At 35.8% G+C, this 22,136-nt stretch overlaps 1 protein-coding gene across 3 annotated transcripts in view; it reads right to left on the reverse strand.

Moving 5' to 3' along the window:
- Positions 1 to 22,136, reverse strand: part of NEBL (nebulette) — a 321,698-nt gene that overhangs the window by 45,548 nt on the left and 254,014 nt on the right. The window contains exons 8-13 of one of the 3 annotated variants that reach the window (XM_069458752.1): positions 18,593 to 18,706; positions 16,914 to 17,018; positions 12,781 to 12,885; positions 10,913 to 11,020; positions 5,682 to 5,792; positions 2,169 to 2,279 (exon numbers count right to left, since the gene is read on the reverse strand). The exons of the other annotated variants lie outside the window; for them this stretch is intronic. Coding sequence (XP_069314853.1) covers positions 2,169 to 2,279; positions 5,682 to 5,792; positions 10,913 to 11,020; positions 12,781 to 12,885; positions 16,914 to 17,018; positions 18,593 to 18,706 — 654 coding nt within the window. The remainder of the gene's footprint in view (positions 1 to 2,168; positions 2,280 to 5,681; positions 5,793 to 10,912; positions 11,021 to 12,780; positions 12,886 to 16,913; positions 17,019 to 18,592; positions 18,707 to 22,136) is intronic. 3 annotated transcript variants of the gene reach the window in all.

The raw sequence follows: 22,136 nt of genomic DNA on the forward strand, positions 1-22,136 counted from the left end.
CCCCCCCCCCACCCACCCCGGGCCTCCCAGAGTGCTAGGATTACATGCGTGAGCCACCTCACCTGGCCGAGAAACCTTTCAAGAAAGGAAGAGTCAATTGATGCGGCAAACTGCACTGTTGTCTTAATTTAAGAAATTGCAACAGATACCCCAACCTTCAACACCCACCACCCTGATCAGTCAGCAGCCATCAACATCGAGGCAAGACCTTCCACCAGCAAAAAGATGACAACTCACTGAAGGCTCACATGATCATTAGCATATTTTTAGCAATAAAGTATTTTTGAATTAAGGTGTGTACATTTTTTAGACATAATGCTATTGCACACTTCATAGACCACAGTATAGTGTAAACATAACTTTTATATGCACTGGGAAACCAAGAAATTTGTGTGACTCGCTTTATTGCGATCTTTGCTTTATTGCAAGGGTCTGGAACCAAACCCGCAGTATCCTCACGAGGATCAATGAGACACCCCACCGCACAGGGCCCAGAGGAGGTGCTCAGTATGTGACACCTTCTACTCTTTCATTCCTATTCCCCTAGACCAGCCTTTGCTGCTCCTACTAAGGCCTGATTAACACTGCTCCTGCCACCATCCTGCCATTCAACTGCATCTGGCTTGACTCCACCATCAGGAGATTAAAATAATTTCTCCAGTCACTGACAAGTGATTACAAGAATGAACTCTGCATGTGGATTGGACATGTCAATGCTACAGAAGGATTTGCAGAAAAATGGCTAATGTAGGGATCGTGTGATGACAACATCAGCCACAGACCTCACTGTGGACATCTGTTGTTTGTGCCCGACCAGGCTCCATTCCTCCTCTGGCAACGATCTCACAGTTTTCTTCTGGGAAATGACCTCTAACCCCTCTCAATCCATACACTTAGGGGGCGGGTAGCATTGATTTCCATGACCTCCTACTCCCCACATGTATTTTCAATTCTACTAAAATGCTTTTAAAATGTTTCCTTTAATTTATTGAAATAACTTGAAGATAGCCAAGATTAAGATGAATTTTTTTAAAAAAAAACACATAAGAATGTAAAATGTTTTACTTAAGATGCCATTAAAGTACATAAACAAATAGGTGACCCTGAGAGGCCAATGAGCACTTTGCACTCCCCTGACCCCAGACATAATGACTGGATCAGGTGTGAGCGAGCACAGGATCTAGAGGTTTATCCAAGGAGATTCAGTCCTTGGACCTTAATGTGAACTACTAAAAATATATATATATGATCACTTCCCACTGGGATTATTGGCCACAGACATGAGCTCTCCTGTTACTAAGAGGTTTCATTACATGGGGACAGCTTTCCCAGGAATGAAGCCAATAAAGAAAATAACAGAACCAAGAGATGAAGGAAGAGAAGTATCATTTGAATTCCAACCTGATGGTATTATAATTCCATCTTTGGACTTTTCTATTCCATGAGCTGAAGCATCTCCTTTGTTGCTTAACCCAGTTTGAGTTGGGTCTCTACCATTTGCAACCTGACTAACAGGGTCATCATCATCATCACCACCATATTTTTTTAAAATACGGGGACAAGGCTTTAAGATTTTTCACTGCTGAATTCAGCTAGATTCTCCTCAAAGCACAGAGTCATTACGTGATACCAAAGTAACGACATAACACAAGTATTAAAGGACTGAAAGTACTCAGAGACATTTCATCCCTTCTTATAAAGTGCATATAAAGTGAGCAACAGCCACTTTCATGTGACAAAGATGTTCAACCAGGCTCATTCAGCAGGCTCATGAGGAACGGGACCCACCAGTTGGGTTACGAGCAGGAGAGCATGTGAACTTTCCGACTGCAATTACTGATAGACCATCATACCACACTTTCCCAATCTTCTGCCTTTTACTTGCTTAAGAGATGAAGTTAAATCTCATAAAACTATTTTGGCTTATCATATAGATTTTCTGCAAATGGGGAGATGGCCATTTTTCTCACATCAGTTAGGAAGGAGACAGTGAACATCAATTTTTTTAAAAAATTCATTATCTGGGAAAAGCCTACTAGGATATATAGCTGCTTACAATCGTCTACACATAAAAGTTGTGGGATGTAGAGACTTGTGGAGAAAGATTTGCAGATAAGGAAGTCAGCGAAAAACGTACACATTCTAAGTTGTTAAATAAATATACTCACCTCGCTGGCCATTTCAGATGCTCGCTTTGCTCTTTGAATATCAAGAACTTCTGAATTAAGTTCCATTCCTTTCCCTTTTATCTCGTTTTCCAAATCTTTTTTATATTCTTTCTATAAGACAAGAATATTATAGTTCACAACTCACCAGGAATCACTTTAATCAGTATACTATTTCACATGTTTTCTAGGGATCACAGAAAAGAGAAAATATTACAAGGACGGGATGAATCAGACTGCTGAGTGTTTGTTCATGCGTACTTCCTACAGACACCTCATTTTCTCCTCTGTCAAGTTCAGAGTGGCTTCCAATATTCACAGTCTTCTCCCTTTCATACTTTCTCTCAACATATTTTGGTACCATAAAACCCCACATTTTTAAAAAGATGTCTTCCCATTAAATGGTAAGGAAGATGTCAAGAATGCATGCTTCTTATTAATTATTTGAAGTATTTTTGAAACTTGTCCATAAAATATGAATTACCAAAAAAGAACATAGTTGAAAAAGAATGAAAAATTACAAAATCAAAAGGATTGATGTAGTCAAAGTTAAAAACCAAAGTTTCCATTTTATTTAAAGGTTTGTAGAACCAAATAATTTCCTACATATTTATAATACATAGTCTGAATTTCACCTATCTTAATATCATATTTTAAGTAGATCCAAATGCCTTCTGTGAGTACTTACATATAACTTGGTTTTCTCTGCTAATGAATTGCTTTTTTCATACTTAATTGCATTATGAAAACAATACATATCCTATTCCCATTCAACTAAGTTGTGTTTATGACTAACTTGTCAGATGAAAGATGAAACTTCCTTTAATGTTTAAAAATCAGGTTCCAGTTAATTCCAGGGTTCATTTCATGTTATTTTCCCTTAGTCCAGTATAATTAGATTAGCCTGTCCTCTGCTCAACTAATAGCTTATTAGACATTGGCATGGCCTGCTTATAATTTTGGAAACAATCTCTGAGTCAAATGACCCAAGAGAAAGAGCTTTTCCACTTATTTGGTTGTGTGACCTTCAGGAGGACTTTTAAGTAACTCGGCCTTGATTTCCACTCTGGCAAAATGAAAATAATACTTGTTCTACCAATGTCAAAGGGCAATGGGGGAAATCAAAGGAAATGAAGTATAAAATGATACTCTGAACACTCTAAACAGCGATGTAAATGTAAAAACCATAAAGTAAAAATTGCAAAGTCCATTTGAAGCTAAATGCTCACCCTAAGAAAGTGATAATTCCATTAAGTCACCAAAGGTCCTTTTTCCAATTAGGTGTCTCTATAACTTTTTTCAAGTTAATCTTTTAAAAAATATTTAAATTTTTTTCATTGGAAAGCAACAATATTTATGGAGTGCAAAGCAATGTCATAATTTATGAATACAACATCAGATGATTAAATGTATCTAATTATAATATCCATCACCTCAAATACTTAACACGTTTTGTGGTAAGAATACCTGAAATTTACTTTCTTAGTACTTTTGAAACTTACAATACGCTAGTATTAACTGTATTCACCACACTGTGCAATAGGTCTCAGTAAAAACCCTTATTCCTCCTGTATAACTGAGCTTTTATACCCTTTGCCCATCATCTCCGCATTCCAACCTCAACCCCAGCCTCTGTAACCACCATTCTCCTCTCTGCTTCTATGAGTTCAATTGTTTTACCTTCCATATAGAAGTGAGAACATGGGGCATTTGTTTTTTTGTGCCTAGCTTATTTCACTTAGCATCATAGTTGTTATGGACTAATTGTATGTGTCCCCCAAAACTCATATGTTGAAGCCCTAATGCCCATTGTAATGGTATTGGAAGGCAGGGCCTTTAGGAGATAATTAGGTTTAGATGAGGTTGTGAAGGTGGGGCTCCCATGATGGGATTAATGTCTTTATAGGAAGAGAGGACTAGAGACCAGAGCGCTCCGCCCCCGCCTCCTCTGTGAGGACACAGTGAGCAGGTGTCTGTCTGCAAGCCAGCAAAAGAGCCCTCACCAGGAACCAAATCTGTAGGCACCTTCATCTTGGATTTCACAGTCACCAGACCTTGGAGAAATGTCTGTTGCGTAAGCCATTCAGTCTGTGGTATTTTGTTATAGCAGCCCTGAGCAGCCCAATATAATAGTCTTCTGGGCCTTTTCCTACCCTGACATATACATTCTGAATCAATAAGTGTAAAATAAGACTCACTCAAAAAGAAGAAGAAAAGAAAAAGGCATGGCATGTATTAAAGTCATTTATAGATCTCAAAATAGATCTCACATTGTCATTTGTACGTAATTAATGAAAATATTATCCTTTAAAAATTCACATAAATGTGCATTTTTTAAATGGAAGACATTAATAGTAGGATGTTGTCATTTGATTAGCCTTCAAAAATTTTTGTAGTAACTAGAAATAAAAAGCAAACGTAGCAAGAGAACTCTTACAGAAATTATATGTCCGTTTCAACACAACATATATTATGGCAGTGAATCACATTAAACTTCTAAAACCATTTAAATGGCATAGCCAGTTGGCATTGGCTTAGTAAAGAAGTTTATGGTGATGTGCTTCTATATAGGTAATTACGCTCTTATTTATTTCACTGATTTAAGACATTTCTTTCAGGCATAGTTTCTTCAGTTCAAAAATTCAAGATGAAATGGAATTTTACTTCTATATATATAAAATATATAGCTTATATAACATATATATTATTATTGTATACATTCCATTAGTATATATTTCATTTATATTAAGGGAACACTTCCCCTTAATATAAAGAGATCATTTAAGCAGATTTGGAAGAGCTCTAAGTTACTTTTCAGCCATTTAAAAAAAAAAAAAAGCCAAGCTTTTAAAAAGATGGACTGTGAGCATGATATTCTTAATTGTTAGATTTTTAGGCCCTTAATGTTCAACAAACTTAAAATATTACTTGTGAGCCAAAATGTACCATTAAGTTTAGGAGGGGGGGAAAATCCTACAGAGAATAAAATGAAAAACAGATCCTACTTAGAACACAAACTACTTATAGATAACTTTCCCTTTCTCCAGACCTGCACAGGTAAGCAAGCACCGCATTTCTGATATCAAATGTCATGGAGATGCGGCAGGGAAGCTACAGAAAAAGTTCGTTGCAAAGTATGTCTTTATAATAACTAGATTTGAAAGAATCAAGCTTGTCTCACCCACATTCAAAATATTTTTTTAAAACCCATGGCTATAAAGCTAGAAAACTACTCATAGAGCTTCTAAGTGACAACTAAAACACAAAACCTGACCGTTCTTCAAGTTTTCCCAGGAAATCTGGGTAATTTCTTCCCTCAACTTTAAACAAGAATGTTAACACACACTTTTCTGTTTTTAATGAAAATGCAAAACTTTATTAGTAAAGGTCAAAGTGTGAAAAAGAGCACTGGGTTATATATATCTCAAATGCTGAATTAGTAGAGAACCAAGTAAACATCTCCTGAGTTATTCCTTTTCTTTTGTGATTATTCAACAGTAAACAGCAGGCTCATACCTCTCTCAGAAGGCTGGAGATGTACTTCACGTGCAGAAATTCTGGAGTCTTGTCTAAATCCAGTGATGACCTTCCTTTAATCTCCTTCTCAAATTCTTCTCTGTAAATTTTCTGTTAAATAAGACAACATAATTTTAAGTTTAGGAAATACTAGTGAGTCCCTGGAACAAAATTATGTTTTCTTATTTAATTCTATCACCTAAGGGTCAACTTACCAACAGGAAAAAAAAAGTTCAACCTTATGATTAATTTTGGAATTCTACCAGACAAAATTATCTAGTATCACCTTCCTCTGGTAAATCATTCTGAGTGAGGCTGTTTAACAACTTACTAGTAGTCTGTGATTAGCAGCTCATTTTAGGAGGGGAACCAATAAGATTGGCTACTTGACTGGATCACCTAATTCATTTACTCAAAAGTGAGTGGATTCATCACTGGAGGACAATCTGGTGGCCTGGAAGCCCAATGTAGCCATCATCCTTCTCACAGTCAGTCTTTTGGGAACTCAGGAAATACCACTTCTAAAGTATAATGGAGGCTGGGATGGTGGAAGGAGAAATTTTCCTTTAATGAATTTGGCATTGAGAATATTCCTCTACCCTCTTATGGAGTTTGATATGAATCAAGTTACACTGTGAGGAAAATCATACCGGGAACCTGAAAAATCCTTGCTTAGGTGAGATTTCACAAGACATGGAAGGGGATCATGGATGGCGATTGTGGGAGGCTGAGATTAATACCACCGGATGCCCCTTTGACATACTCCGCGCCACTCTTTGGCTATGATTTTCTAATTTCTATGCACCTGAAAATCAATGGTAACACATGCTTTATGACTATAAGACAGTCTCTTTAACACATTAATTGCCTTGTGAGTTACCTTTAACTCACGCAAGTTTTGAGCCCAGGGCCTCGTGAAGCATATGAACACTCAATTCTCTGAAACAAATTCAGTAAGTATGTCGTGAGTCACATACAACTCAACTGGTTTGCAGTGTAAAAATTCATTCTAGGGCCATGTGACACATAACTCAGGCACAGAAAACAATAAAAAATAACAAATTTTTCATTAAATTAGAAAGGATCATTTCATTTTTGAAGTTTTTATTCTATTTTTGTAATAAAACACTGTGGCCCCAAGGAAAAAATTTTTTTCTAGTGCGGCAGTCAATGTGTTAAATAACAAAAATGTCTATCCATGTGAAGGATTTACTAAACAAGGGCCCAGATTTCACCAACCAAATGTTTCATTCAAAATTGCATCACAAAGGTGATACAAATAAATAAATTCTGCATGTGCTTATTACTCACACAAAATGTACAATTATTACCAGGTTCATTATGCATTTGTGACAGATAGGTAATTGGATAAGTAATTTCTCCAAATCATGAGGGAGAACAGAAGCTTGTTGTCTCCTCGCTTAGCATTTGTGTTAAGTACATACAGCTATTTAACAACGTGTGTACAGCCACAAGGAAGGGCACAAAGGATGTTCTGCTAACCTGACAGCTAATTAAGAAGGTGCCTTGAGAACATTCTGAACAAAAGAACTATGGGTGTACCAAGAACAGTGATGAAAAACTGTCTTTTTTTCCTACGTGGAAAAAACGGAGATAATATGGTTAGAAGGTCATTTCCAGGCCAAAAAGGACTCTTTACATGGTGAAATATACATACATGTGCATTTATTTATTTATTTCTATTAGCTATTTCAGTTCAAAATGCCCTTCTCTGACAACAAAATTTTTTCTAAAGTCAGTCATGAAGGGAGGTTGATTATGAATAGCATTGGCCAAAATATATAGCTAGAAAAAAAACCAAAAAGCATTGGTATGCTTTTTGTTAGGAAAGCTGTATTTGTGAAAGAAGATAAAAACATTTCAAAGCCAGAGTTAGAGATTTCTTCAAGAAAACACACAGATTAAACCTACATCTGGCATTAGAAGAAACTGAGATAAACTTAATTATAGGCCATCGCAAAGATATCAGTGGCTTTTCCTGAGCTCATAAATACTTAGCTTTACCCATAGGAGACTCCCCAAGAAACTTCAGAGTCAAGCCTACCTCTTAAGGAATAAAAACCATCTCTAACACTGATCGTTCGTTCTCTTTGTAGCTACTTCATTAGCCCTATATTTAAAGACATTTTTCACATTGAACTTGCCTAAGATTTTTAGCAACTTTATTTTTCTAGCCTTTAGAGTATAAATTGGGTCTAAAGATATTTTCTATTGGGAAGATTTCACTCTCCTCAAGACATAGCTGTTGAGCCTAAAAAATCTAATAGTCAATGACTATAATTAAAGGAAAAATTTGGCAGGAGTGAGAGAATAAGTTGGCTGACGAAAGGAGAGATTTATTATGAACGATGAGAAGCTAAAATCCCCAATTATAAATGACTGTCATTTGTAATACAGAAACATGGTATTAGAATATACTAACCATGAATTATAAGTTCCAGGATTTATTGGTTTGTGAGAGGAAAGTTAACTAGTCAGGGTAGGAAAAAAACATTAAGCAACCGTGGGACCAGAATGAAAAAAAGAGTCCTTGGTGTGAATGTTTCTGCGGATGAAGATCAAAGAGGAGGGAGGGCAGTCAAAGGGGGAGAGGAGGCAGGGGAGGGAGGAGCCTGAACTGTTGATGCCACTCACCATCCTGAGGTGGTTTTCAGAAAAGTACATTTTTGATCCCTGCATCCTTTAGTGAAAATTTATTTTACAACTTCATGTAGTCTAAAACTTAACCTTCCAGAGAACGTGTTAAAGAAAAGCACCATAACAGCTCCCCAGAGTGGACGTCTTTCTCTGGGCTATGGGTCGGTGACAATGGCCACATTATTCCTACAAAACAGAGAAATTCACTGGGCAGCTCTAGCCTACCCAAAAAGTACCACCACAATGGAAAAAGCAATGTAAAAGATATGTAAACTATTCTATATACTGTTACCTAAAGGCAGAAAAGGGATTCCAGCAAAACGTATTCCATTAAATGTAAGTTTTTGTAGGGCTTCTGAACTTTGACCAAATTTACTACTTCTGCCAACTTGGTTAAAACAGCCAATTTAGTTAAAATATTACCTGACATTTCTTTATCAGATTCCTCCTTATTGGCTTAAGAAGACATAAAACATGAAAAATACAAGAATTCTTTTCTCCTCTTTTGCTTGAAGAAGAAATTAAGCAACTCTGACTGTTCAATAACCCACAGTAATATCTGAATGCCCTTTTCCTAAGAAGATGAATTCTAACATTTCAACAAACAGCACATATAATGCTTACAAAATGCCTGTGGGAGTCTTTTGTCCAGAAGTTATCATTTCCCCCTGTTTGGAAGTTGTTTTGGACAACAGAAAAGATCTTGCCCACTGGGGCGGCCTCTCATGGGGCACTGAGGTTGTAACCGGCTAATACTACTGTCCACTACTTCTGTCCCTTTGAAGTAAGAACCCAGCTGCACCCACAGAATTTGGATGTCACCTGCAGACAAAAACTTGTGTGTCTGGTTCCTGAAAAAGTAGGGGGAAAAAAAAAACAGAAACAGAAAAAAAATCTCACTGGAACAGAGAAAAAACAGGTAGGGAATGTCTGAATGTGACGTAGCATTATCATGTTTGGGAATAAAGCAGCTAAGTAGAAAAAACTCTTGACTATTTATTGCAGGAAAAAAGAAATCAATTAAATAAGTTGCTATGGTTTGAATGTGACTCCCAAAGTTCATGTGTTGGAAACTTAATCCCCAATGCAACAGCTGAGGCGGGGGAGCCTTTAAGAGCTGATTGGGTCATGAGGGCTCTACACTCATGAATGGATTAATGCCATTATCAGGGGAGTGGGCTTGTTATCATGGAAGTGGATTCTTGATGAAAGGATAAGTTTGAGTTTGGTTATGTGTGTCTCTCTCTCTCTCTCTCTCTCTCAGGTGCGTGCACACACTCTCTTGCTCTTCCACCTTCCGCCATGGGATGAGACAGCAAGAAGGCCCACACCAGATGTGGGCCCCCAGATCTTGAACTTCCTAGCCTCCAGAACTATAAGAAATAAATCTGCTCTTCATAACTTACCCAGTCCGTGGTATTCTGTTACAGCAGCACAAACCACACCAAGACATAAACTAACCAAGAAAAGGGAATCTTTCATGGTGTTGACCAAGTCCTAAAACACTGACATTTACTAGATAGACATAATTTTATTTAAGATAATTAATTTCATTATAAATCTAGGGAGAAGACCTTCCTACCATCATTACTTGGGGGGCTGAAGGCACTGACATGAATGAGGCTCTTAGCATACCACCTACCACAGAGTATTTAATTAATGGTAGTTCTATTGTCATTGCAAAAAAGAAAAAAAAAAACAAATAAAGCAACCAGTTCTTCATTTTCTTTTTAGGTTTGATGTACTCATCATAGTTTTACACTCACACAATCTGAAAGCATTGATTATATAATTATGGAACACTAGAGCTGACAGGGACTTTAAGAGCTCATCTCCAGCACTGGAACGTTTATGGCAGCACAATTCACAACTGCAAAGATGTGGCAACAACCCAAGTGCCCATCAATGCATGAGTGGATTAATAAAATGTGGTATCATAAAAAATAGTGAACTAATACCTCTTGCATTAACCTGGATGGAACTGGAGACCATTCTTCTAAGCAGAGTATCACAAGAATAGAAAAACAAACACCACATGTACTCACCATTAAATTGGAACTAATCGATCAACACTTATGTGCACATAAGGTAATAACATTCATCGAAAATCAAACAGGTGAGGGAGAGGGAGGAGGGGATGAGTAAATTCACCCCTAACAGGTACAGTGCACACCATCTGGCACACGGGCACCCTTAGAACTTTGATTCAAATGGTACAAAAGCAATTTATATAACCAAAACATTTGTACCGCCATAATATCTTGTGATTTAAAAAAATAATAACTGGAAAAAAAAAAAAGAGCTCATCTGTCTTGAGATCCACATTCACCAAATCAGAAAAACTGAAAACCTAAGGACCAGACAAGCCCAATGACCTGGACAAGACCTCCGCAGTTGGCGGCTGGGTGTTGAAGGCAGGTTCCTGAATCTGCCCAGAGCAGTGCTCTTTCTTCTAAACCCCCCAGACATCCTGAGTCTCTTTACTAGTTCCTTTCAAATGACAAAGCATCAAATATACCTTAAACAAATTACTTACTGTGTGTATTTAATTAGTAACAAACCAAGTGACCCACCTCACTCTGCATCTTTTGAGCCTCCTTTGAAGCTTGATAGGATGGCGTATCAACAAATTCAAGCATTGACTTTCCCTTATTCTTTTCATATTCCTCTTTGTATTTCACCTTTATTGAAAAAAAGTATGACAACATATAAAAATCAGAAGCCCTTACACACAGAGAGCAAATATATGTCTAAAATCAGACATCTTCTTTTCTAAAAATCAAATTCTGGCCATTTTGGTTGACCACTCGGTACCCTGTGGTTGATGATACGCAAAGGAAGTAAACCAGTAATATGTAAAAGTTTTTAAGGGATAAAAATAATTTAGAACAACTAAATAATGTAGTTCTGGGAATTGCATATTTTGTCAAATGTCTGGGACATACAGGTATATTTCATATATATGAGATTATATATATGCACATGGTATACATATACATGTAGGTTAAAGAGACACAGAAAGAGAGAGAGAGAGACATACAGAGAGGTCCCCGTGATAGCCTTTATGTCTATTAGTAAATTGTGAACAAGAAAGAAAACACAGGTGTGATTCTCTATTTTTCTTTACAGTCAATCCTCCTTTATTTCAGTTTATAAAATCAGCAATATTTTCTATCTCCTAATGACAAAAACTAAAATTATATGTAAACCAACAGAGTGGTTGGCTTTTTAAGCCATATACCTTTTTAAATTCATAGAAAAGTTCTGACCACAATTCATTTCCTTCAGAAATGCATTTTCATTAAAATTCTTATGTTTAATAATTATTTTTGGAATTATTTAAGTTGTAGAATATGCTAATGATAATTTAAACCAAAAGAAATTTTTCAATACTTAGAACCTTATTCTGAGAGGAAATATGAAAAATTTGGAAACACCTATTTGTAGACATATTTTTGTTGCAGAGAAGTATGATAAAGTGGCCAAAAAAAGCATTGGAAGTATAATAATAACATCTGCCATTAGGATAAAATTTTATGAAAAAAAATGAAATTAAGAATTTAAAGAGAAAAAATGATGTACTTTCCATTTGTAAATTTGTAAAATTGCTGGTTTGTAAATTTTTTAAATAAATGAAGGTGAGTATGAAATCATTATGGAATTTATATTTCACAGAATACATTTAAAAGAGGGATGTAAAATTTTATCTTAAATGCTGAAAATGGTATGTTTTACAACTATTAAAACTCAGAATTTAAAAAATAGATATCGACTTTCAAGTATGCTAGGAAGATTTTAAGTTTTTTCAGGGGGTACAAAGCAGTTCTTAGTTGGAAGAAATAGTAATCTAGATACACTGATAAGATTGTTTTCCCTTTTTAATAACACTTATAATCGAATTAAGAAATTAAAATAAACCTGGCACTTGGAAAATTAACGTTGCAGCTCAAAATGGCAAATCAGTAGACTATAAAAATTTAGGAAACTAAAGGATGGGTATATTCACACCTAAGGGGTGTGGTGCACACCCTCTGGGTGATGGACACGCTTGAAGCTCTGACTCGAGTGGGGCAAAGGCAATATGTATAACCTAAACATTTGTACCCCCGTAAGATACTAAAATAAAAATTAATAAATAAATAAAAATTTAAATCACCATGAGATTTGACCACAGTTTAATTAATTCATGTAAGTTTTTAATTATGTGAAGTAATGGCTATTTTACAAAATGCCTCTATATTGAAATATGGTTCAAGCTCCCCTGATCCAACAAATACATAGAAAATAGTGTTCAAGATCTTCCGAAGCAATGTTAACCTTCTTGGTATCTATTCTTTCCTGCACCTGTACATTCTCAGTCAAGGTGCATGGCTGTGAGCGGCAGGTGCCAGGATGCTTGCAGGGTCCTGGCAGGGAGGACTTGTGCCCAAGGAGCACGTACCTGACTCTGGAGGGTGGCATTGCCTTTATGGTGCAGGTGTTCTGCAGCTTCTGCATCAAAATGATACATTCCTTTGTTTTCCTCAAAAAGCTTTTTGTATTCTCGCTAAAATACAGAACATGAAAATAGGTTTAGAATCGAAGAGACTGATTAAAGCAATTCATACTTAGGAATGCAAACTGAGAAATAAAGCCACCTAGAGCTGCAAAGCTGTTATCAAGTCCCCATCCGCAGTCAGCTGGCACGTAGGAAATTCCCATGACGCAAGAGAGACCAGCTCTAGGTGGTCAGCGTGAACAGCATATGAAATACACAAGAGAGGCAGAGAACGAGCAGCTGTAAAGGACATTCGCAACTCCAAGGAGTGGCAAAGGAAAAGCTAGCAATGGCACTCGTGTCATGGGCAAGGTGGGGCGAAATAAACGCAATTTGTCTTGCCCGTATCATAGAACAGGAATGACTGTATTTAACAGTACCCAGAAGAAGAGAATGAAAGAAAAGAAGAACAGAGGGAAGGAAAACTGGAAACAAGAAAGAGGAAAGTTGTATGCAATGGTTCAACCGTGAAGAAGATTGATGGTCACAAGGAAAATGAGAGGGTGAGAAATATTTAATAATCCAACTAATTTTCCTGAAAGGAAAGGGTAAGAGGTGCCTGGGAAAGAAATTGACAAATCTGGGTATAGTCAGTTGAATTTTCACGGTGAAGAAATTGGATTAAGGCTACTATTTAGACATACAGGCCAAAGTTGAATTTGGAAGAGACCAGATTGGATGAAGATGCCAACTTTGGTCGTGGGAAGACTCTAAAGGTACCAGACAGCAATAAGACAAAAACTGCTTCATGATTTCTAGCATTGGAGACTGGACACTAAGTTATTTTGCCCTATTTGGAAAAGACTTTTGGAAGTAAATGATAGTTCTCAAAGAATCAATGCTCCAGAGACTTAAGAAGCTTAAGTTAGTTGCTCTTTGGGCAATGAGGGTTTCAGTAAAAATGGCAATTTTGTTCAGGGTGGAGAGATACCCACGCAGCATTGAAAGGGAACAGGAAAAAGCCGGCCACAGAGGAATTTACATATGTGTCTTAGGAGACGCTCCAGGGATTTGAGAGTGACAAGGGAGGAAAGCCCAGTGTCAGGAGGAACAGAAAGTCCACGTGATCTGACACAGAGAAGCTGCAGTTCCATGTGGAACACAGCAGTGGTCCACAGAGGGAGCCTGGCCTCACATGCTTCTACTCAATTAGGGGGCTGAGATATGTGTCCCCCAGAACCCTAACCAGAATAAAATGAGGAGAAGAGCACCGCAGAAAGGCCACAAAAATATTCACATAGTACAGCTTGACTAAAGAGAACAAGTTCTAAATTTTGGCTTATCTACTGGAAAAAAAAAAGATAATCTCAAAAAATAATAATATGCTTAGATGGCCAGGCATGATGGGCGCCCATGTAATCCCAGTACTTTGGGAGGCCAAGGTGGGAGGATCACTTGAGCTCAGGAGTTTGAAGATACAGTGAGCTATGATGGTGCCACTACACTCCTGGGTGACAGAGCAAGACCCGTCTCTAAAAAAACAAAACAAACCAGAAACGTAAAATAAAAGTAATATACTTGGAGACTGTACAATTTGATCAGAAGCTATTTTATAACATATTTATAAGATAATCATGACTTGAATGTAACGAGCCAGAAACATATTCCATTACTGAGTTCAAATCCGGAACCAATCCTAATAATGGATATAGACTGAGAAATGTTCAAAAAATACTATTCTCAAGGCAATTATTTATTTTAGTTACAAAGAATCGCAGAAACTCCTATTTAAAAACAAAAACAAAATAATAATAAGGAAAACTTCTTTGAACTAAAACCTGTAAATGAAATTTCCAATACTTGTGTTTCTCCATATAATGGTCTCTGTTGCCTCCTAGTGGGAGTTAGACAGAATAACACAAAATGTGTATTTTTAATTTACGGAAAGTTATAAAAGAAGCTGAACACTACCAGAGGTCCATTTTCCAAGCGGAAAATGTTTCCTCAGGAATTTAATTAGTATGTTTGTACAAACTCATGAAACGCCCATATCACTCTATTCTCTACTTTTTAAAACAAAAATAATTCTGATGTATGCCAATGACATCTAGAGATCTTTAACAAAATAGCAATTTATAATAAACTGATAAGTAATTTCAGCAGAATGTTTCTTTATTGAGTAATCTTTTATTCAATCCTTTAATATAATTAAACTGCCTTTATAAATCAACAAAATTCCAATTCTCTGCACATTTTAAAATCTAAAGATAGGCTGTTCTAATGTACAATACAGTCAAGTCAATGCATTATTGTATAAGTGTAATAAATAGATACTTCAGAGTAATGCATTTTTTAAGTCTTAAGCCTTTTCTCCCATGAAGCAATCATTCAGTCACAATTTTTCTATGGGGAAAAAATGTTTTGTGCTCTAGGCAAAAGCACCACCTGAATGAAGGTTTAAACATTATAAATGATATATAAAATAAATATAACAAATGACTTTGCTGGTTTTTCCCTGTTGAAGAAATTATAGAAACAATTTATATTCAACTGTGATTTTTTTTCACCATTATTATAAAATAAAGTTCAACATTCCTGAAAAGAAATATTGCCCATGGGTGGCATGGCTTCTTGCAGCTACCAGATTTTTAAATTCCCATTATATTTTTATTGGCTTATTTACACATGAATCCCCATGTCCCTAGGAAATTTAACCTAAGTATGGACAGGGGAAAGTCAAGGGCAAATGCTACTACCACCATGATCAAAACCGAACACCAAAGACTGGATGAGAAAGCAGAGGGCTCACAGAGTGGAAATATATCAAATTGAGAAGCTTGTCTATGAGTGTGCAGAAAAACATGACACTGAAACTGAGACACTCAAGGAACAGAGGACTGTGCACAAAGGAATGAACACTGACATGGCAAGACAGTCGGATTTCAGCGCCCTGGGACCGAGTGCTAATTCTGAGCCTGTCAATTATTCCTCTAACCTCCGTTCCCTGCTCAACAGCCTGGAAAGAATGATGTTCTGCTTTTCATCCAAGGATCAGCGATTAAAGAAAAAAAGTAAGTAAACAAATCTCTGCGAGCACAAACTATTTACATGCATAATACCATTCAGGAAGGATGACAGCGCTGGTGATGTTCGAGAAGGGAGGCTTACAAAATCATGAATATAAGATTCAATGTATCAAAGCCAAGTATAGATATTTCTATAACTGACTTGAAGCTGTGTCTCATTATTTAAGTGTTTGGAAATGAGGTTTTGACTACAGATTTTTAAGTCTGTGACTATGGGGACATGTCTACTGAGGACAACTATCTTTACTTTCTTTCATGCCTTGCCCAATACATAATTCTCCATCTGATCTGGGCCCTGCCCAAAGCAGATATTCAATAAATTAGGATATGTTTGAGTGGATGATAGATAAAAATAGGTATGGAAATAATCTGAGTTCAAATTAGAGTTCATCATCAGCATGGGGCATCCTGAGATGTACAGTTAAGGTCCAGATGCACTAAGAACACAAATATTTCCATCAGGACATAAAGAAGAACTTCACGCTCCCCTCCTGGTTGCCTTGACTGAGAACAAGGAAACCATCACGGGACTAAAAACATAGTGTCAATGTAATATAACCACGTTTAGCATCTACTTTCAGAAAACATACAATTCATACTAAGATATGTTTTACGCTACTGGAAAGTATACTAACTATCGGACACTCTGGTCTGGCCTGCATAAAATAAAAGGTCCTTGACTTGAGAGCCTGAACTTCAAGTGGTTTTAATCTAATACAGATGAAGAAAGGGGAAGAAGAAGAAGAAAGACAGAAGGGACCCTCGCGCAAACACTTTGAAGTGTAGTTGTATGCAAGAGACACTAAAGAGCTAGCGAGAACCCCCCTTCGTAAAGCGACAGCTTTGGTGGGCTTTATGCAAGCAGATCACTACTTTTCAACGAGTTAGTCACTGAGGCAGGAGTGACGCACAGGCATGTCTAAGGCAGCTGGTGAGCCCACGAGCACTGCAGGCGTACTGGCTTCTTGGGGCCACACGACATCTACAATTGCCATCAGATGACGCACTTACTCCGCTGAGCATTTTGCTGGCTTTCAAAGCATGGTCTAAAAACAACAAATTTGGGAGATCTGAAACTGGATCGTGCATATTTTGAATGTCTTTCTTGTACTTCACCTATGAAAATAACATGGAAAAAAATGCCATCCAGGAGAAGAAAATATTTTGCTTTTGCATTGTTCTTAATACATCATAAAGTGGTACTATTTAGTGGTAAATTGACAGACAAATTTACAAGTAACCACTAGATGGTGCTAATTTACCACTGAATGAGTAAAAAAAGTTTTATTTCTATATATACTGGAAAATCTTTTGATAATCCCTTTTATTGTTTACCTATTCAGGAAAGGTGATGTTAACAGAATCATAATTTTCACTGAGACACTGCTTCAAAAAATAAAGAGAATAGCCACTTTATTCTTTAAAAATTACTACTGTATTTCAATTTCGCTTTGTGGTGATTTTAGGCTTTTGGTGTTTTTCATCCTATAGCCATACAGACCTTTTTATTTTTTAACCAACTGCTTTGGAAATATAACACTAATAATAATAACAAAATATTAATAATAGCAACCATATTGAGCACTTACTACATGCCAAAGACTTTTCTAAACCTTTCTATGCATTAAGTATTTAATCTCTACAAAAACTCCAGCAGGTAGGTACTTTAAGTATTCATCTCCATTTTACAGATGAAGAAACTGAGGCACAGAAAGTTGACGGCATAATAGTAAGTGATGGAACAGAATATAAATCCAGGCCATCTGATTCTAAACTTTGAGCTTTCAGGACTGTGTTCTAGATTCCTTTAAGTCTATTTCCTTTAATCTTTGCACACATACAAAAAATAATCAAAAAAGAAATCATTCTGATATTCCCAGGGGTCCTAAAAGACAGCAACAACCATTTCAATTGCTGGAAACAAACAAAAGTTGGTTATCGAACACAAATAACAATACCTTCTAAACATTAACAAAAGCAAAATAAACTAAGTCCCAAGGAGATGATAGGAGTTGACGGGTTTAAATCATCTAACAAAGCAACAGTTTGGCAGTATTTAATTTTCATACTTAACAATGAACTCTATACATTTTCAACTATAGCAAAGTCATCAATATTTTCGATGTTTCTGTTTTTATACTCTGCTTAATTCTAATAAAGAATTTAAAACATTGTTTCTTGTAAAAATGAATTTTTTAAAAAACATGAAATGAAAACAAATCTTATATTTCATAGCATTTACATAAGGAATAAGAAAGAAATTTTAAGTCATTACAAGTGCAGTTTTTGAAAATTTCTTTATAATAAATCACCATGTGCCAGGTACTACTTTACAATAAACTCAATTTCATGGGCATAATTACATGAGGTAACTATTGTCCTAACTGCTAATTTGTGGAAATATAGAACTCTTTTCTGCAAAACTCTGTAATCTATTTCTACTCTTGATCAGAAATAATAATTTCATTGCAATACTATTACTATTAGTAATCAGTAACCATTAATAATAAATTACAATAATACATTTTTCTCAAAAAGAGCTTCAGAAAAACATGCTTCAGAGTTCAGCTACAAATTACTTGGAAATAATATGATTTTGTTTCAGTATCAGTAATTACCACACACTGTTGATTCTAAGAAAATAAGAATCAAAATATATTGAAAATAATTTTCTGTGAATAACAACTTACATTACTTGCCAGTGTAGCAGCAAACTGATTTTGCCTAAAAGAAGCACTTTCAAGAGGATTGTAATGATGCTTCTTATCCTTCATTTCATTATCAAATTTTTCTTTGTATTTAATCTGTCATGAAAGAAAAAAATAGGATAAATTAAATAGCACATTTATCTTTAAGTTTAAAAGTAACACATTTGGTTTTTAAGGAAATCAAATAAGAGTTACATTAAAAATGAATGGTTGCAAAGTTGAAATTCCTGGTATCCACTCCCTCAATAAAGCCTAATTAGGCATAAACGTTAAAAAACAAAAACAAAAACAAGAAAGCTCTACTTGAACATTGATCACAAATGCAATTAGGCATGAACTCAAATCCTATTAGCAAGAATTATGCACTAAAATATCAAGATTTTTAAATGTCAGTTTCCATTTCTACATTCCTATAATTTATGATCAATTAGAAACTGTGACCACAAATGTCTTAAGGTCTACCACATTTGGAAAATGTGTCCTAGGCCCCAGAATTTGCATATGAATTTTCCTAAGGGAATTATTCCAAATAAAGGGCATGGTCTGTACCGTGGTTTTTCTCATTATTTCCCGTATTTCATTTGTTGGAAAATTTAGTTTTAGGAATTACATTTTCTGAAATGTCCTGGGTCTATTTAATGTCATTTTTTTTTCCTCTGCTTTAACTCTACAATTTATTCAGCAAGAAAACCATCTCCAATATTCACTCTAAATTATTTTTCTCTTTTTAAAGTAGTCTTGGAACAACCAAAAAAGGATTATCGATTTATCTTGTAGAACTATAGTTTTTCTCCATGTATAGAGAATTATGTGAAAGTATGTTATGATAACTAATTGGAATATAAATATAAATACAAATACTCTACAAAAAAAAGAATGTAGCTACTCACACCTCACACCCTGTTTAATTTTTTGTAGCTACTAACGTATGCACAGACTTCAAAGCCGAAGTAAATTGTTTTGTTCTCTTATAATATTTTACCAATATTATAATGCTTACAATATTGTTTTCTTACAATATTCTTATCATGTACCTTTATTCACACACCTAACGGATCTGCCTTGCAAAGACTTTCATTAACGCATTAACCGCCATGTGAGTTGTATTTAACTCATGCTAGTTTTGAGCCCAGGGCCTGGTGAAGTATACGCAACTCTCACATCTCTTTACCTTGAGCCACATGAACTATATTTCAAGTTGCATATAACTGATGCAGACAAAACAATAAAAAATAATAAATTTTTCATTAAATTAGAAAAGATCATTTTGTTTCCAAAGTTTTTATTCTATTTTCGTAATAAAAGACTGTGACCCCAGGGGAAAAATTTTATTTTTCTGGTGTGGCATTCAATGTGTTAAAAAGCAATTTGGGGAGGGCCTATAGTATCTATGCTAATCAAATATATATATATAGGATAAAGGTCTCCTTCAGGGGCACGTGTCGGGTACCCATGAGAAAGAGCTATCGAAAATCTTGGTGGAAATACAGCATTTGGGAAATATTTCAAGATAGTTTACAGGAAATATTTTCTTCTGTGGTTCCATTTGATAATAACAACTTTCTGACATTCACATTGCCTCATAAATTCACTGTAAATAATTGCCAAGGCCTCATTTAAAAAAGAAAAACTGACTCTTTAAAATTATGTCATGTCTTGAAATCAAAAGACAAATCACAAATGAAATAAATTTAGATTTCCTTCACTATTTTATACAGTAGCTGAAACAAAAGCAAAGGTTTTCCCTACCTGGTCCTCCCCTAAACACTCAATCCCACACACTTGCATCTTATCCACCTCTCTGTGCAATGGTGCTTTTCACTATATCTTCATCATTGGCTCTGTTTCTCTCCTAGGTTTTTAGTGCCTAACGGGGTATCCACTCAACAAAGATGGTGTACTCTTTAATTGACTTCCCCTGGAATGACATGTCTGACTCGGATTCATCAACTTACTATATTAGCTAAATAGCAAAAATAAGTTATGTGAACTCTGCACAAAGAGAGCCCATCATACTGTTTTTGCAAACCCTGACGTTTCCAGCACAATTACACTAGGAGCAGAGGCAATACCTAGTGCGCTTGAAAATGAAAACGACAAATTCTTTTTTGTAATTAAACCAGGCATTTGTTCTTCCAAGTCAACATACAGATGTTCCTCAATCTACAATGGGGTTTTATCTCAATAAACCCATCATAAGTTGAAAATATCATAAGTCAAAAATGCATTTAGTACACCTAACCTACCAAACTTCATAGCTTAGCCTAGCCTACCTTACACATGCTCAGAACACTTACATTAGCCTACAAGTGGGCAAAATCATCTAATGCCAAGCCTATTTCATAAGTGTTGAATATCTCATGTAATTTATTAAATACTGTGCTGAAAGTGAAAAACAGAATGGTTGTATAAAGTACACAAAGTATAGTAAGTTTCTATTGAAACTTTTGCACCAGGGTAAAGTTGAAAAATCTCAAGTCAAACTATTAGAAGTCAAGGACATCTGTATATTTCTGAAAAACAATAATAAATCTGTCATTCATATACTTATATTGAATGTAATTTTAATAATGAGCAATGTGTTGTGAAATTTATCTTATTTTTCCCTTCATTTCTCTGAGTGATTTGATTCAAGTTGCCTAAGGAACAAAAACACAAGAATTTCCCTCATTAATTAACTGCAATGTAAAATAACTGCATTGTATAAAAAATACATTGACCAGACACTGACACCCAACTGTTTCTTACTTTTTCTGTAAGGTATACACATAAATGAACTAAGAAAATAACCAAATGGTTGAAGTGGGTCACATCTCTTATCCTCTAACTGTTTCACTAACTAACTACACAGACACCCTCACATTCTAGGCCATTTTCAACCTACAGTTCACACATTTGAGTGTCTACCTCGCAAGCACACTTGCATCTCCCAAGAGATCTAGGCAATGCTTTTTCTTGACTATAACTGGTTATCCAGCCATGGATCAAAGCATATCCCTCCTGGTTTTAAGATTATTTTAGTAAGGGAGAAATAAGCACTAGGTAACTTTGCTGTGGTTTTAAGACACAATGTTACTCCTTAAAACTAGATCAATGATTTTGGAAACAAATGAAGTTATTCTATATGACTGTCCTTATTTACATTATGAATAGCATACCTAGTATTCCTGATATTTATCATCTTTTTTTTTTAAACACTGTGTTGTTATATGGGATCAAACTCCTAAAAGTTTTCTCAAGAATTTTAACAGACTTAAGCAGGATTTTCAGAGGCTCATACTTGGAGAAAACACTGGTACTCTTAAACTACAATGCTAACATTTAAATTAGGTCCTTATAACTGATCTGGACAGAGCAGTGTCTCCATGGTGTGAAGCCTAACTTCCAAACACAACAGTTAAAGCTTCCACCGTGAGGTGTGCTACACTTCACGCTGACGTCACAGAGAGCCGGCAAAGGCAGAAAAAAGCAGACCCTGAATGAAAATTTTTATCATAGCCATACAAACAAATGTTGGGAAAGAGGT

The sequence above is a fragment of the Eulemur rufifrons genome, chromosome 25 (genome assembly GCF_041146395.1).
Source record: "Eulemur rufifrons isolate Redbay chromosome 25, OSU_ERuf_1, whole genome shotgun sequence".
Taxonomy (NCBI): domain Eukaryota; kingdom Metazoa; phylum Chordata; class Mammalia; order Primates; family Lemuridae; genus Eulemur; species Eulemur rufifrons.